The 13,021-nt window shown below is 41.8% G+C and overlaps 1 protein-coding gene across 2 annotated transcripts in view; it reads left to right on the top strand.

Moving 5' to 3' along the window:
- The window catches only part of CNTN1 (contactin 1), a 295,541-nt gene extending 283,497 nt beyond the window's left edge, over positions 1-12,044 (top strand). For both annotated transcript variants that reach the window (XM_069764781.1, XM_069764782.1), the window contains 2 exons: positions 6,858-7,014; positions 7,805-12,044. In XM_069764781.1, the coding sequence (XP_069620882.1) occupies positions 6,858-7,014; positions 7,805-7,884 (237 nt within the window). In that variant the 3' untranslated portion in view covers positions 7,885-12,044. The remainder of the gene's footprint in view (positions 1-6,857; positions 7,015-7,804) is intronic.
- The last annotated feature ends 977 nt before the right edge of the window (positions 12,045-13,021 follow it).

Genomic DNA, 13,021 nt, shown 5'->3' with positions numbered 1-13,021 from the left:
CGGGGTTGGTTCTTACGGGTCAGATCAGTGAGGGGCTTTGCCACGCTTCTGTAATAGGGAATGAATTTCCTGTAATACCCCGCTGTCCCTAGAAACACCATGACCTGGGTTTTAGTGCGTGGGGCGGGCCATTTGGCTATGGCCTCAATCTTGACTGGTTCTGGTCTCTGTTTCCCACTTCCCACCCAATGCCCTAACTACTGAACCTCTGCTTTGCCTACGTGACACTTGTTTGGGTTCAGGGTGATTCCGGCCTTGTGGATCCTGTCTAATACTGTCTATAGGTGATTTAGATGCTCTTCCCATGTCGCGCTGTAGATGGCGATGTCGTCCAGGTAGGCACACGCATAGTCCTGGAGACCATCCAGAAGCCAGTCAGCCAGCCTCTGGAAGGTCGCCAGGGCAGTCTTCATCCCGAATGGCATAACTCGAAACTGGAATAAGCCAAACGGGGTGACAAATGCCGACTTGGGAATACCATCAGGACTAAGGGGAATCTGCCAGTAGCCTTTGCATAGATCGATGGTGGTCAAATACTTTGCCCCTGCCAGCCGGTCTAACAAGTCAACCACACGCGGCATGGGATACGCATCCGTCACTGTTTTCTCATTGAGCTTACGATAGACTACACAAAACCGTGTAGTCCCATCCTTCTTGGACACTAACACTGCGGGGGACGCCCAGGGACTATCTGACTCTTCAATGACCCCTAAACGCAACATCTCTTGTTGTCTTGTTGAAGGGATCTCTTGTTGCATCCCTTCTCGTACAGACTCAGGGACGCGGAAGGGGGGTTGTCGCAGGGGGGTCTGATCCTGGGTCTCAACCTTGTGTTGTGCCAGGTGAGTGTACCTGGGTTTCCCCGAAAACATCCTCTGTCACTGCCTCAACAACTCCTCCGCTTGCTGTCTCTCCCGGGGACCTAAGTCTTCACCCCAGTGTACCTGGTCCCATGTTTTAGACTGAGTCCTCTCCCCTAAGACATCAGGCAAGGGAAGTCCGGCTAAATCCTCTGCTTCAGGTGCACAGATGGCCACTACCTCTTCAGGGCGCTCCCGATAGGGTTTCAGCATATTCACGTGGAACTTGCGGATAACCCTGGGGTCGTCACAATCGGCGACATTATAGGTGGTGTCGGCTATTTTCCCCACTACCTGGTAGGGCCCCTGCCATGCAGCTTGGAACTTGTTCTGCCTAGTGGGCTCTAACACCAGGACCTTCTGCCCTATTTCCAAGGTGCGCTCTCTGGCCCTCCGATCGTACCATATGTGCTGGCGCCGCTGGGCCACCTGCATGTTCCCACGTACAGCCTGGGTCAGCTCCTGTAGGCGGTCCCGGAATTCCAGCACATAGGGTACAATAGGTACCCCTTCTATGATGCCCTCCCCTTCCCAGTGTTCTAGCACTAAGTCTAGGGGTCCCCTTACCCGTCTCCCGTATACCAGTTCAAATGGGGAGAACCCCATGGATTCTTGGGGCACCTCTCGATAGGCAAACAGGAGGTGAGGCAAGAATTTCTCCCAGTCCCTGTAGGACCTGGTAAAAGTCCCAATGAGTTGTTTTAACGTCCCGTTAAAGCGTTCACACAACCCATTGGTTTGCGGGTGGTATGGGGCGCTTCTAATGGACTTTACGACGCACAGCTTCCACAGTTGGTTGGTCACCTCTGCTGTAAACTAGGTACCCTGGTCTGAGATAATCTCCCGGGGAAATCCAACCCGTGAGAAAACCTGGAGCAGGGCAGCCGCCACTGTCTCTGCCAGTATGTTAGGTAACGCAACTGCCTCTGGATACCGTGTGGCATAATCTACCACTGTCAATATATACCTTTTCCCTGACGGACTGGGTTTGGCTAATGGCCCTATCAGATCGACTGCTACTCGGCTAAATGGTTCCTCCACAATGGGGAGGGGGCGTAATTTGGCCTTGCATCGATCTCCCCTCTTGCCAATGCGCTGGCAACTGTCACAGGTCTGGCAGTATTGACGAACATCATAGGTTACCCCCGGCCAAAAGAAGTTTTGTGTCAGACGATGCCTGGTGCGACTGACGCCGAAGTGCCCGGCCAAGGGTATGTCATGAGAGATTCGCAGTAACTCCTGCTTATACTTCTTGGGAACTACCAGCTTTCGTTTTATAGTGGGGCTCGTCCCTGTGTGGTGCTGCTCTGTGATCCGGTAGAGGAGTCCCTGCTTCTATATAAACTGTTCCCCTTCCAGTAACCCTCTCCCCTCCTGTGCCTTCCCACGATATCCCTCCAATGAAGGATCCTCAAGTAACTCCCTCTTAAATTCATCTGGGGTGGCCCAAGAAATGTGTCTGGCTATGGGAATAAGTGTAGGGCTGGGATGTCTTACCTGGGCCTCCTCTGAGTGTGATTCTGCCTCCGCAGCCCGAGCTTGTCTCCGGGTGGTCACAGGATATGTCTCAGCCAGAGGGGCAACCGAGAAGGCAGGCAACATGGGTCCCAAGTCATTTCCCAGCAAAACGTTTGCAGGCAAATCCTCCATCAAGCCGACCTCAACAAGGCCATCCCCAACTCCCCAGTTCAGGTGAATCCTGGCAGTGGGTAGTCGATGTATGGCTCCCCCTGCTACATGGACTGCCACTGTCCGGTCCGTCTTCTCTTGGTCCCGGACGAGATGAAGTTTCACAAGGGTCAAAGTTGCTCCGGAATCTCTTAGTCCCTGCATGCGTTTCCCATTAACCCACACGACCTGTCGATGCTGTTGTTGCTTATCTGCCCAGGCTGCCTGCACGGGGTCTACTTCATGCAGCACTTCCTCCATGTCTTCCACCCCTTGGTTAGTTGTAGCCCCCAATGCCGGGTCAGCTTCGCCTTGGTAGCAGTGTACAGCGGCCCGGCGGAAGGTAGATGTTCCCGCCTTTGGCCACTGGGTATGCTGAGTCCGGTTGGGACATTGTCTTTGCAGGTGGCCCAGCTGACGGCAGGTGTGGCATCGCGCCCCAGGGGAACTGTGGTAGGCCGGGTTTCTAGCTGGTCCCCCTACAATCTTCGGTGGTTTGGGGCCCTCCAGGTCCATGGGCGGACCCCTAGTGACCATCTTTGATCCAGACAACTGAGGCCTCCTGGCATCATGATGTTCATCGGCCAGACGAGCGGCTTCCTCAAGAGTCATTGGCCGCCTGTCCCGAAGCCATTCCTGTGTCTCGGGGTTTAGTCCATTAATGAATTGTTCTAACAAGAAGAGCTGGAGGACGTCCTCCTTAGTGGTTGCTTGGCTCCCTTGTACCCACTGTAGCAGTGACCGCCGTAATTTACAGTCCCATTCAGCGTGGGTATCGGTTACTGGTGTCAGCGCATACCGGGCCAAGATCACTTCTTTGATCTGCTCATAGTCCATACAGTCCTCATCAGGTACCGTGCGATAATCGTCCGCTGCCCGGCCTGTCAGCTTGCTGGCCAGAATCTGAACCCGTTCCGCCTGCTTCACTTGATGAAGGGCACACTGCCGCTCAAAGGCCTGCAGAAAGCCATCAATGTCTTCCTCTGCCTCCCCCAACTGTCGGAAGGCATTATACTGGATCTTTTTGTGGCTTACTGTTGAAGGTACCTGGGCGGAGGCCAGAGCTCCCCTTGCTCGCTGACTCTCCGCTCTGCCATCTACATCTTGGCCAGCTCCACTTTGGTCCGCTCTGCCATCTCCATCTTGGTTAGCTCTATCCTGGTCCGCTCGGCCATCTCTTCCTTCAGATCAGTACGCACATCAGCCATCACCTCTCATATGATCTCTACTGCAGGGTTTGGGCCATAGAACGCCAGTTTGTTCTTTACCTCCCTCTGGAATTCAGTCTCCTCCATGTTCACATTGGGGGGGGGCGCTGCACTGTCGTGTTCCATGATGGCTGCTATCAAATCTGCTTTTGGTTTGTTGCTGGCGATTAACCCTTGGGCTTCCACCAGATCTTTTAATGTAGTCCTACTTCTGGTAGTTGTCTTCCATTCATTCCTTTTCTCCTGTAGAAGGGGTATCATATCCCGCTGTCTGCCACCAGTGTAACAGGGTCTACCAAGCTGGGGTACTTCTTTCAGTACCACCCCGTGTTTCAGGAGGTCCACTCTGCTTTTGCTGGATTCTGAATGAAGGACGCTGGCTGGAATTCCTTGATTACGTGAGAGCATATAAAAGCTGACTGCTACTCCACTTATTTCCAGTCTAAAAGAACACACTTTATTTACAGCACACAGAATATATAACACAGATACACAGGGCAGGCCAATAGAAAAAGCAGGCCAGACATACATTACAATAGCCGCAGGGGGCCGGAGCCTGCTGATATTTACTGTGGGAATTACAAAGGTGGGGGAGGACAGAAGGGGGATATCGTGTCCTCTCTGCCCAGGGGCGCAGCCTGTGGACTGATGCATTTCACATGGAACCTATTATACATAATATATACTGCATAACATATTCTTGGTGCTGGGGGTTCTGTAACAATAGAAAAACGTAGACAGCACTCCAATAGTTACCAAAATATGTGGACTTTATTTAGACCATATGACATGGCCGTGTGGGTTAAATAAAGTCCACTTATTTTGGTAACTATTGGAGTGCTGCCTCCGTTTTTCTATTTTTTATCTAGCTATCTAGACAAAAGATGTTGGAACAGCACCTTAAAAATTAGTGGGTGCAAAGCCTCCCAATTATCCTTTTATAACATAGGTACAAATAAGAAAAGGCAGGAAGCATTCCAAAGGGTAAATGTGAAAAAGTTGACTTTATTAAACCATCTGGTGTGACAATGTTTCAGTTCTGAATAACTTGTTCTATCTATCTATCTATCTATCTATCTATCTATCTATCTATCTATCTATCTATCTATCTATCTATCTGTCTATCTATCTATCTGACTTAATGTATTTCATGTATGTACAGTACAGACCAAAAGTTTGGACACACCTCATTTAAAGATTTTTCTGTATTTTCATGACTATGAAAATTGTACATTCACATTGAAGGCATCAAAACTATGAATTAACACATGTGGAATTATATACTTAACAAAAAAAAAAGGTGAAACAACTGAAATTATGTCTTATATTCTAGATTCTTCATAGTGGCCACCTTTTGCTTTGATGACTGCTTTGCACACTCTTGGCATACTCTTGATGAGCTTCAAGAGGTAGTCACCGGCAATGGTCTTCCAACAATCTTGAAGGAGTTCCCAGAGATGCTTAGCACTTGTTGGCCCTTTTGCCTTCACTCTGCGGTCCAGCTCACACCAGACCATCTCGATTGGGTTCAGGTCTGGTGACTGTGGAGGCCAGGTCATCTGGCGTAGCACCCCATCACTCTCCTTCTTGGTCAAATAGCCCTTACACAGCCCGGAGGTGTGTTTGGGGTCATTGTCCTGTTGAAAAATAAATGATGGTCCAACTAAACGCAAACGGGATGGAATAGCATGCCGCTGCAAAATGCTGTGGTAGCCATTCTGGTCCAGTATGCCTTCAATTTTGAATAAATCCCCAACAGTGTCACCATTAAAGCACCCCCACACCATCACACCTCCTCCTCCATGCTTTACGGTGGGAACCAGGCATGTAGAGTCCATCTGTTCACCTTCTCTGTGTCCAAAGATGGACTCATCAGACCAAAGCACAGATTTCCACTGGTCTAATGTCCATTCCTTGTGTTCTTTAGCCCAAACAAGTCTATTCTGCTTGTTGCCTGTCCTTAGCAGTGGTTTCCTAGCAGCTATTTTACCATGAAGGCCTGCTGCACAAAGTCTCCTCTTAACATTTGTTGTAGAGATGTGTCTGTTGCTAGAACTCTGTGTGGCACTGACCTGGTCTCTAATCTGAGCTGCTGTTAACATGTGATTTCTAAGGCTAGTGATTCGGATAAACTTATCTTCAGAAGCAGAGGTGACTCTTGGTCTTTGCAACTGCACTTGGGGACACTTTCAAAGTTTTCCCAATTTTTCGGACTGACTGACCTTCATTTCTTAAAGTAATGATGGCCACTCGTTTTCCTTTACTTAGCTGCTTTTTTCTTGCCATAATACAAATTCTAACAGTCTATTCAGTAGGACTATCAGCTGTGTTTCAATCAGACTTCTGCACAACACAACTGATTGTCCCAACATCATTTATAAGGCAAGAAATCCCACTTATTAAACCTGAGAGGGCACACCTGTGAAGTGAAAACCATTCCCGGTGACTACTTCTTGAAGCTCATCAAGAGAATGCCAAGAGTGTGCAAAGCAGTCATCAAAGCAAAAGGTGGCTTCTTTGAAGAACCTAGAATATGAGACATAATTTCAGTTGTTTCACACTTTTTTGTTAAGTATATAATTCCACATGTGTTAATTCATAGTTTGTATGCCTTCAGTGTGAATGAAAATACAGAAAAATCTTTAAATGAGAAGGTGTGTCCAAACTTTTGGACTGTACTGTATATCCACACACTCGATGTTGAGATCAGGACTCTGTGGGGGCCATATCAACATTTCCAGGACCCCTGATTTCAACATCATCTCTCTGGGATTACATAAAGAGACAAAATTATTAGTGCAAGTCTAAATTTACAGAGGATTTGTGGTTCTCAACTATGTTTAGGACATTCTTCCTACCGAAGTCCTTCAAAATCTATGTGCAAGTGTACCTACAAGAAATTATGCTTTTGTGCTCTTTTGAAGGCAAGGGGTGGTTCACACAAAATATTGTTTGACATTTCTCTTTTATTCATTCAGTGTGCATTTTTAATTGGTAAAAAATGAAATAGTTACACTTCTTTTTTTAAAGCATTTTTACTTTGCAGTATGTTTTTCCACACCTACCTATAACTTTTGCACAATATTCTTTATATAATTTTTTTCATGTTTTCTTTCTACAGGTTCTTTACAAGCCAGCTGGACAGCATGCAGGCACCTTGTATTCCACTGGAGACCATACAATAGAAGTGCCAATACCTAGGGAAGGTGAATATATTGTAGAGGTTCGAGCTCACAGTGAAGGAGGAGATGGAGCAGTTACTTATTACAAACTTACTAGTAAGTGTCTGTCTTTGGCCTGCTAAGAAAGCATCTTATGTTATACCTGACATGTCTATTGTACATAGCCTGCTCATGTCAACTGTTAATTCTATTGTAAAATGTGTTGTTAATATTGCCCACTGTAAAGTCTGTTGGAAGCTGAAAAAGTGTTTCTCAGACAGACTTAGCACTAGCCGCTTCGTTTAGCAGGTCCCAGAGAAACCCTGGCCTTCACCATTTAACTCCTATATAAGGATCTGTACCTACATACAACAGGGTCCTTTAGGTTGTATCCACATGAGTATCTGCTGGCTGGGAGGGTGATCCTGAGACTAGGATGGTTGCACAGAGCCAGGTCAACATCAGGAGGATCAAACCAGTGGCAGAGTCGTTAGACCAAACAGTAGTCAGTGGAATAGCTGAGGTCAGAGTCAAAAGAGCCGGGGTCAAAGTCAGGAGGGATGAGATATCAGGATCAAGCCAGATCAGAATAATAATATTAACTGGAACAGCACCAGAGATGAGGTAAACTAAGCACAATATCTGGCAACTAGTTTAAGTAGGGTGTAGTGATGCCCTTTTTGCCGTAGTAGGGATCTGATTACTCTTGCTGAGCTGATGAACAGTACAGACATCAATTCTGAGTCCATCAGAGAATTTTCTGGTTTACTAATCCTACTTCATAGACCAGTGTCTTTGGTACTTTTGACATAATTCTAGTTAAATGGTGTTTAATGATTGTTGTGTTACAAATGACGAATTTCAAAAAAATATCACTGACAATATTGTTTGTATTTTTGCATTATAGGTGACACGTCAGGGATGTTTCCCAGTATTATTGGAATATTACTGCCAACTTTTGGCCTCCTGGTTTACCTGGAATTCTGAATGTAGGTCTTTTTAGAACATCCTGAGTGCAGTGTACTCCTTTCATAACTCTGGAGGAAACCATTGTTTTATTACTACTGCGGAACCAACTTAAGCCAAAAATGAGAAAAAAAAAATACGTATATATTACCCAGCAGATTTATTATGAACTTTAAATAGAATCAAGGCATTCAGGAACTCCTCTGAGGAAATCATTTTCAAGGATGAGAGATCATTTTTAATTTGTTCCAATATGCCTTATGAAACACTTCTGAAAGTCTCTGACAGTTGCATGATCAAGTGGGGCAAGTTACAGTGTTAAATTACAAAAACTTAGACTGAACAGTGAAAGTAAAGCCACCATCCATAGGTGACAAAACTTAACAATAACAAATTATGAAATATATTAGAGATTCAAATGTTGTATATGGTACGTGTAGAGTAACTACATCTGTCTGTACTATCTGTTTTGTGTGCTGCATATTTTTGATTGAGCCCTGTCAAGGCCTCTAGACATACAGTCAGATCAAAAACAGTCATTGTATTAGACAGAATTTCATTTCTACAACAAATGAATGTAGAGTCATAATGCTGGAAGTGACAATTAAACATTAGGACTCTGTAATGTACACATATCATTGATTCCTTAGAGGTGCAAACATGGGATGAAATGTTCCTATTAGCAGAGTGACCTATTTTCAGTACTAGAGAGTTTGCACTTGCAATAGATATGTCACACTGTAAATAGTGCAATAGATGGCCCACTAATGAATGTAAAGTATAAATAGCATATAAAGCATACTTCATAAAGTACATAAATATTTCAAAGCATTAGTATGAAACATGATGCAAAGCCATGATATAAACAAAATTACAATATTTTTAAAAATCAATAAACGAGCAGACATCTATGATTAATAATGAAATTGTATACACATTGTATATGAGGTTATACTTAAGACCCATAGGGGTTTTTTTTTTGCAGTGTGCATGAAGTATATTCCTTCCTGAAAGGATTTGTTTTTTCAGTACAGAATTTACATGCCAGGAACACTGTATGTTGGCAATGAAAAAATATATATATATAAATGAAGAAAATATGGTGTACAAACAAAAGTGAATAATTTTAGTACGATTCTTTCTAATGCTGTATCTATGTACCAATGGTGGATTATTGTCTATCTCAGTTATGAGATGGCATAGTACATGACATGGAAATACAGTGGGGGTAATAAGTATTTGATCCCTTGCTGATTTTCTAAGTTTGCCTACTGACAAAGACATGAACAGTCTGTAATTTTAAGTTTAGGTTAATTTTAACATTGAGAGATAGAATATAAAAAATAAAATCCAGAAAGTCACATTGTATAAATTATACATGATAAAAAGCATTTCCCCCTCTGTAGATTGGCTACAAAGTATACAGTGCACAGTTAAGGTCTTTATTGATTGCACAATTTTAATATTCACAATCTTAGTTTTAAAACTTCACCCCTTTATGTCTATTATATCAAATGAAAGGTCTGTCTAAGACACTATAAAATAGTAACTGTCTGCTCTTAAAATGGATTAAAGGCTATGGACACCTTTGCCATTATTGTTTGTTTTGTTTGTTGGCCTCATGAGAGTAGAACTAAGCAACATGGTTCATAGTGTACATTAAAACGGTCTTGCTGTTGTAGAGTCTGTGTAATGCCTTCACATAGCCCGCTGTCCTGTTGCTTCTAAAATAGATAGGACAGGAAATTGCTACTGACTTTGTGCAGTATGGATGGATAGAAGGTCCTAGAGAGATGATCAGAGAGTGAAGAAAGAGAAAAACATCCAAGTTTTTAGGAGTGATCAGACAAACTATCAATAGAAAGAACAACACAGAGAGAGGAAAGTGTAAATCACCTAGATGGTGCATCTGAGTAAAGCAAAAGTAGAGCACCGAAGGTAGGTTGTTCCCGGGTGGAGGCAAATCACATACTCCTCAGCATCAGTAATTGCCAGCAAACAGGAATACATCCCTTATAAAAGGAAAAGCAGTACAGAAATGAAGCTGTGCTTGTACAAGAGAGCTAGCGACGGCAGCAGCATTCTAGGTACACAGAGCTCACATCTCGCATAGCTTGTTAAACATTCCCACATGAATGGGTACAAACGGCATATCAGAAAGTTTAAAAAGGGGTAAAATTAACTGAAATAAAAAGTGAATAAAGGAATTCAGATTGCAGGTTGAAGCTCCGTGTAAGTCATTTTATTTAGCCTACAGTAGTACTGAAACATGTAGAAATACTTTTTTCCACTTCAAAGTTGTCCATAGACTTTAAAAATCTAGTAAGATTTTGTTTAATTTGATATGGTAGCTAAACAGTTACAGTACAAAGGCCATTGCTGGCAATGGGACTTCCCCGATACAAAAGCTGAAGTAGTGGTTCAGATGTAGAAATAAGACAAGCTGCATCTATACAAAATGTAGTGTAAATTATAATTTAATTGTAACACGTCACCTGTAGTTTATCCTGTGTATTACTGTGTTTTATAGTGAAGCCTCCCCAACATTGATTGATGGTCAGCAGAAAGCATTTGACTTTTAGTTAGAAAAATGTCACAAGCCATGTAGCCCTGGACAGGAAATATGACATCACAAACAGAAGTTGTTCATGTGATATGGTATGGTAAATGTAAATGTGGCCATATTTGGGAATAGTTGTGTAACAGGTGATGCTGTGGAAATTGGTACAGCTTGTGGTCTAGTAATATAAGTCTGAGAATTATATTGGAAGAAATAAGTGAATGATGATGAACACAAGCAGGGACGTCCTGCAACGTTGTGTTACTGACACTTCTGAACTTAATGAATGTGTTTGTTCTGACTTTGTCTATTTTATTTTCTTTTTGTACTGTTCGGCCATAATTATTTCAGAATTGTGCTTCAGTATTTCAGTTCATGTGTGAATGGTACAACACAGTATTATGAACCTGGGTCTAGTAATAGTGCAACGTTTCAGTTTATTTCCAAGAAAATCAAAATTGTATTCTTTTTTTATTCTTAGCACAAACTTGTTAAGTACGGTAATTGGGTTACTTGACCTTTATAGATACAATACCATAGAAGTCTTTAATAATATATTCCGAACGAAAACAATTCTACTGTGTACCCCTGTCTTTTAATTTTATTTTATTTTTTTCGTATGGTTTACATATATGATAATATCTCAATGTTGTTTAATTCATCCTTCTTTGTCTGTTTATTAAATGGTTATTTCAACAATAGAAATTTTTACTATGTACATTTAATATGATTAGCAACCCTTAAGCTCTTAAATGGGAAGTATCACTAGTTTTAAAATAAAATAAAACAAAAAACATTTATGACAAGGTGTATGAGTGCTCATGTGTGGATCATGGGTGAAGCCCCAAATGTATGAAAAGAAACTCAGTTTTTTGGGGTGCAGTGCCTTTCATGATCCATTATTGCACTGTACTTATACCATACCTGTATAAAAACAAAATTCAATTTTAATAGGAAGGTGATGCATCCCACTTTGGTATGCTAAAGCACAGACATACTTTTCATTTGTGTAGTACCCATTCTTAATTTTATATGTATTGTCCAACTCAGCTAATTTTTTTTTTTTTTTGCCAAATGCATGATGGCCTTTTAAATTTTTCTAATAAGTGAACAAATATTGTATTATATTTTATTTTATCTATTTATTATTTGATTTGTTCATATGCCACATAAAGGAAATCGTGCGTCCCTTTATGTCTAAACTAGACATTTAAGAGTAAAAGTAAGACCTGGTAATGCAACACAATTGTGCGCTTTGCAACCAATACTGCAACCTTATTACCAATTTTTATTAGCAAATATAGCTAAATATATCAGCTATTGAAAACTCAATCTCCTTATAACAACATTAATGCTAGTTTTATTACATTAGAATGCTAATTTGAAGATACATTGTTTTGTTTAGATGTACTTTTTTACCTTAGCTGTCTGTTCATGTATTGTTTTTTCAAGTGAAACAGGCAGGGATCTTATTTTATCTTTTTTTTTTTTTTGCTTTTGTCAAAATTAAATATCAGTATTACTTACCATGTAACTGCTGGCTTTAAATTTGCCAAAACGTTATGTTTTGTTTTTTTGTTTTTTAAAAAAAGTCTCCAAAATAAAGGCGTTACACAAACTATGTTTTGGTAAGATTTCTTTTCTTTCTTACAGGATGGGATCTGGTCAGATATTAAACCGTAAACTTAAAGGCCAAAGTGGACAGTTTTTGTGCTTATTTTATTCCTGCAATTTCTGCAATCCCTAGTATTATTGTTTTTTATTAATTTTGCCATATGGTTTCAGTGATTTCAGCCTTTTTATTTAGTGCTAACATTTATGGTCTTTACCAAGGAGCCAGTGTTCACAGGGTAAAAATACTGAGCAGATAAGGAGCAAGTGAAAAACAAAGCACCAAGTACAATTTTATTACATTATATTAAAGTCACAGCACCAATCACAGTGACACTGGAAAATTATTTAACCAGCAATTATTAAACCAATAAAAATATTGATTAGGGACACAAAAAGTAGTTTGTGTAATACTATTAATAAAAGTAGGAAGTGTAAATAGAGAACTATGTTCAACTAATTGAAAGAGAATTTAGAAAATTAGTAATCGATCAACATTAATTCAAATGAGTTGGTTTTTACAGTATATCCTTTTTGTTTTTCTTAATTGTACCATTCGTCAATAATTGGCTATTTGGGCTGTTTCCTTGTATTTTCATATGACGTCTTTTATTTGTCTTGCTCTGTGCTATTAATATGGAACTACTTAGAGCCCATTTTTCATTGAGGCAGGGTGCCATAAAGGCAAGTCGAACGTTTTCGTTCCACATCCGGACCTTCATCAGAACAAATATACTGGATGCAGCAAGAAGTCCTGTCCACGCAGGCGCACGTGTGATGCGACCGGAATCGCTGGGTAAATGGCGCTGTTATCATGCAGCTGCAGGGACTGAACATATTGTTCGCGCATGCCCAAGATAATTGGATAACACCAGAGCGTGCTCGGATAACGGGTTTTCTCATCACTAGCTAGAAGTAAAAATACAAACAAACATGTAAGTTGAGCATATACTTTTTTTGACCAGTAGCTGTGAAGGATGCCATTCA

The sequence above is a fragment of the Ranitomeya imitator genome, chromosome 4 (genome assembly GCF_032444005.1).
Source record: "Ranitomeya imitator isolate aRanImi1 chromosome 4, aRanImi1.pri, whole genome shotgun sequence".
Lineage (NCBI taxonomy): Eukaryota > Metazoa > Chordata > Amphibia > Anura > Dendrobatidae > Ranitomeya > Ranitomeya imitator.
This window is presented reverse-complemented; position numbering and strand designations above follow the sequence as displayed.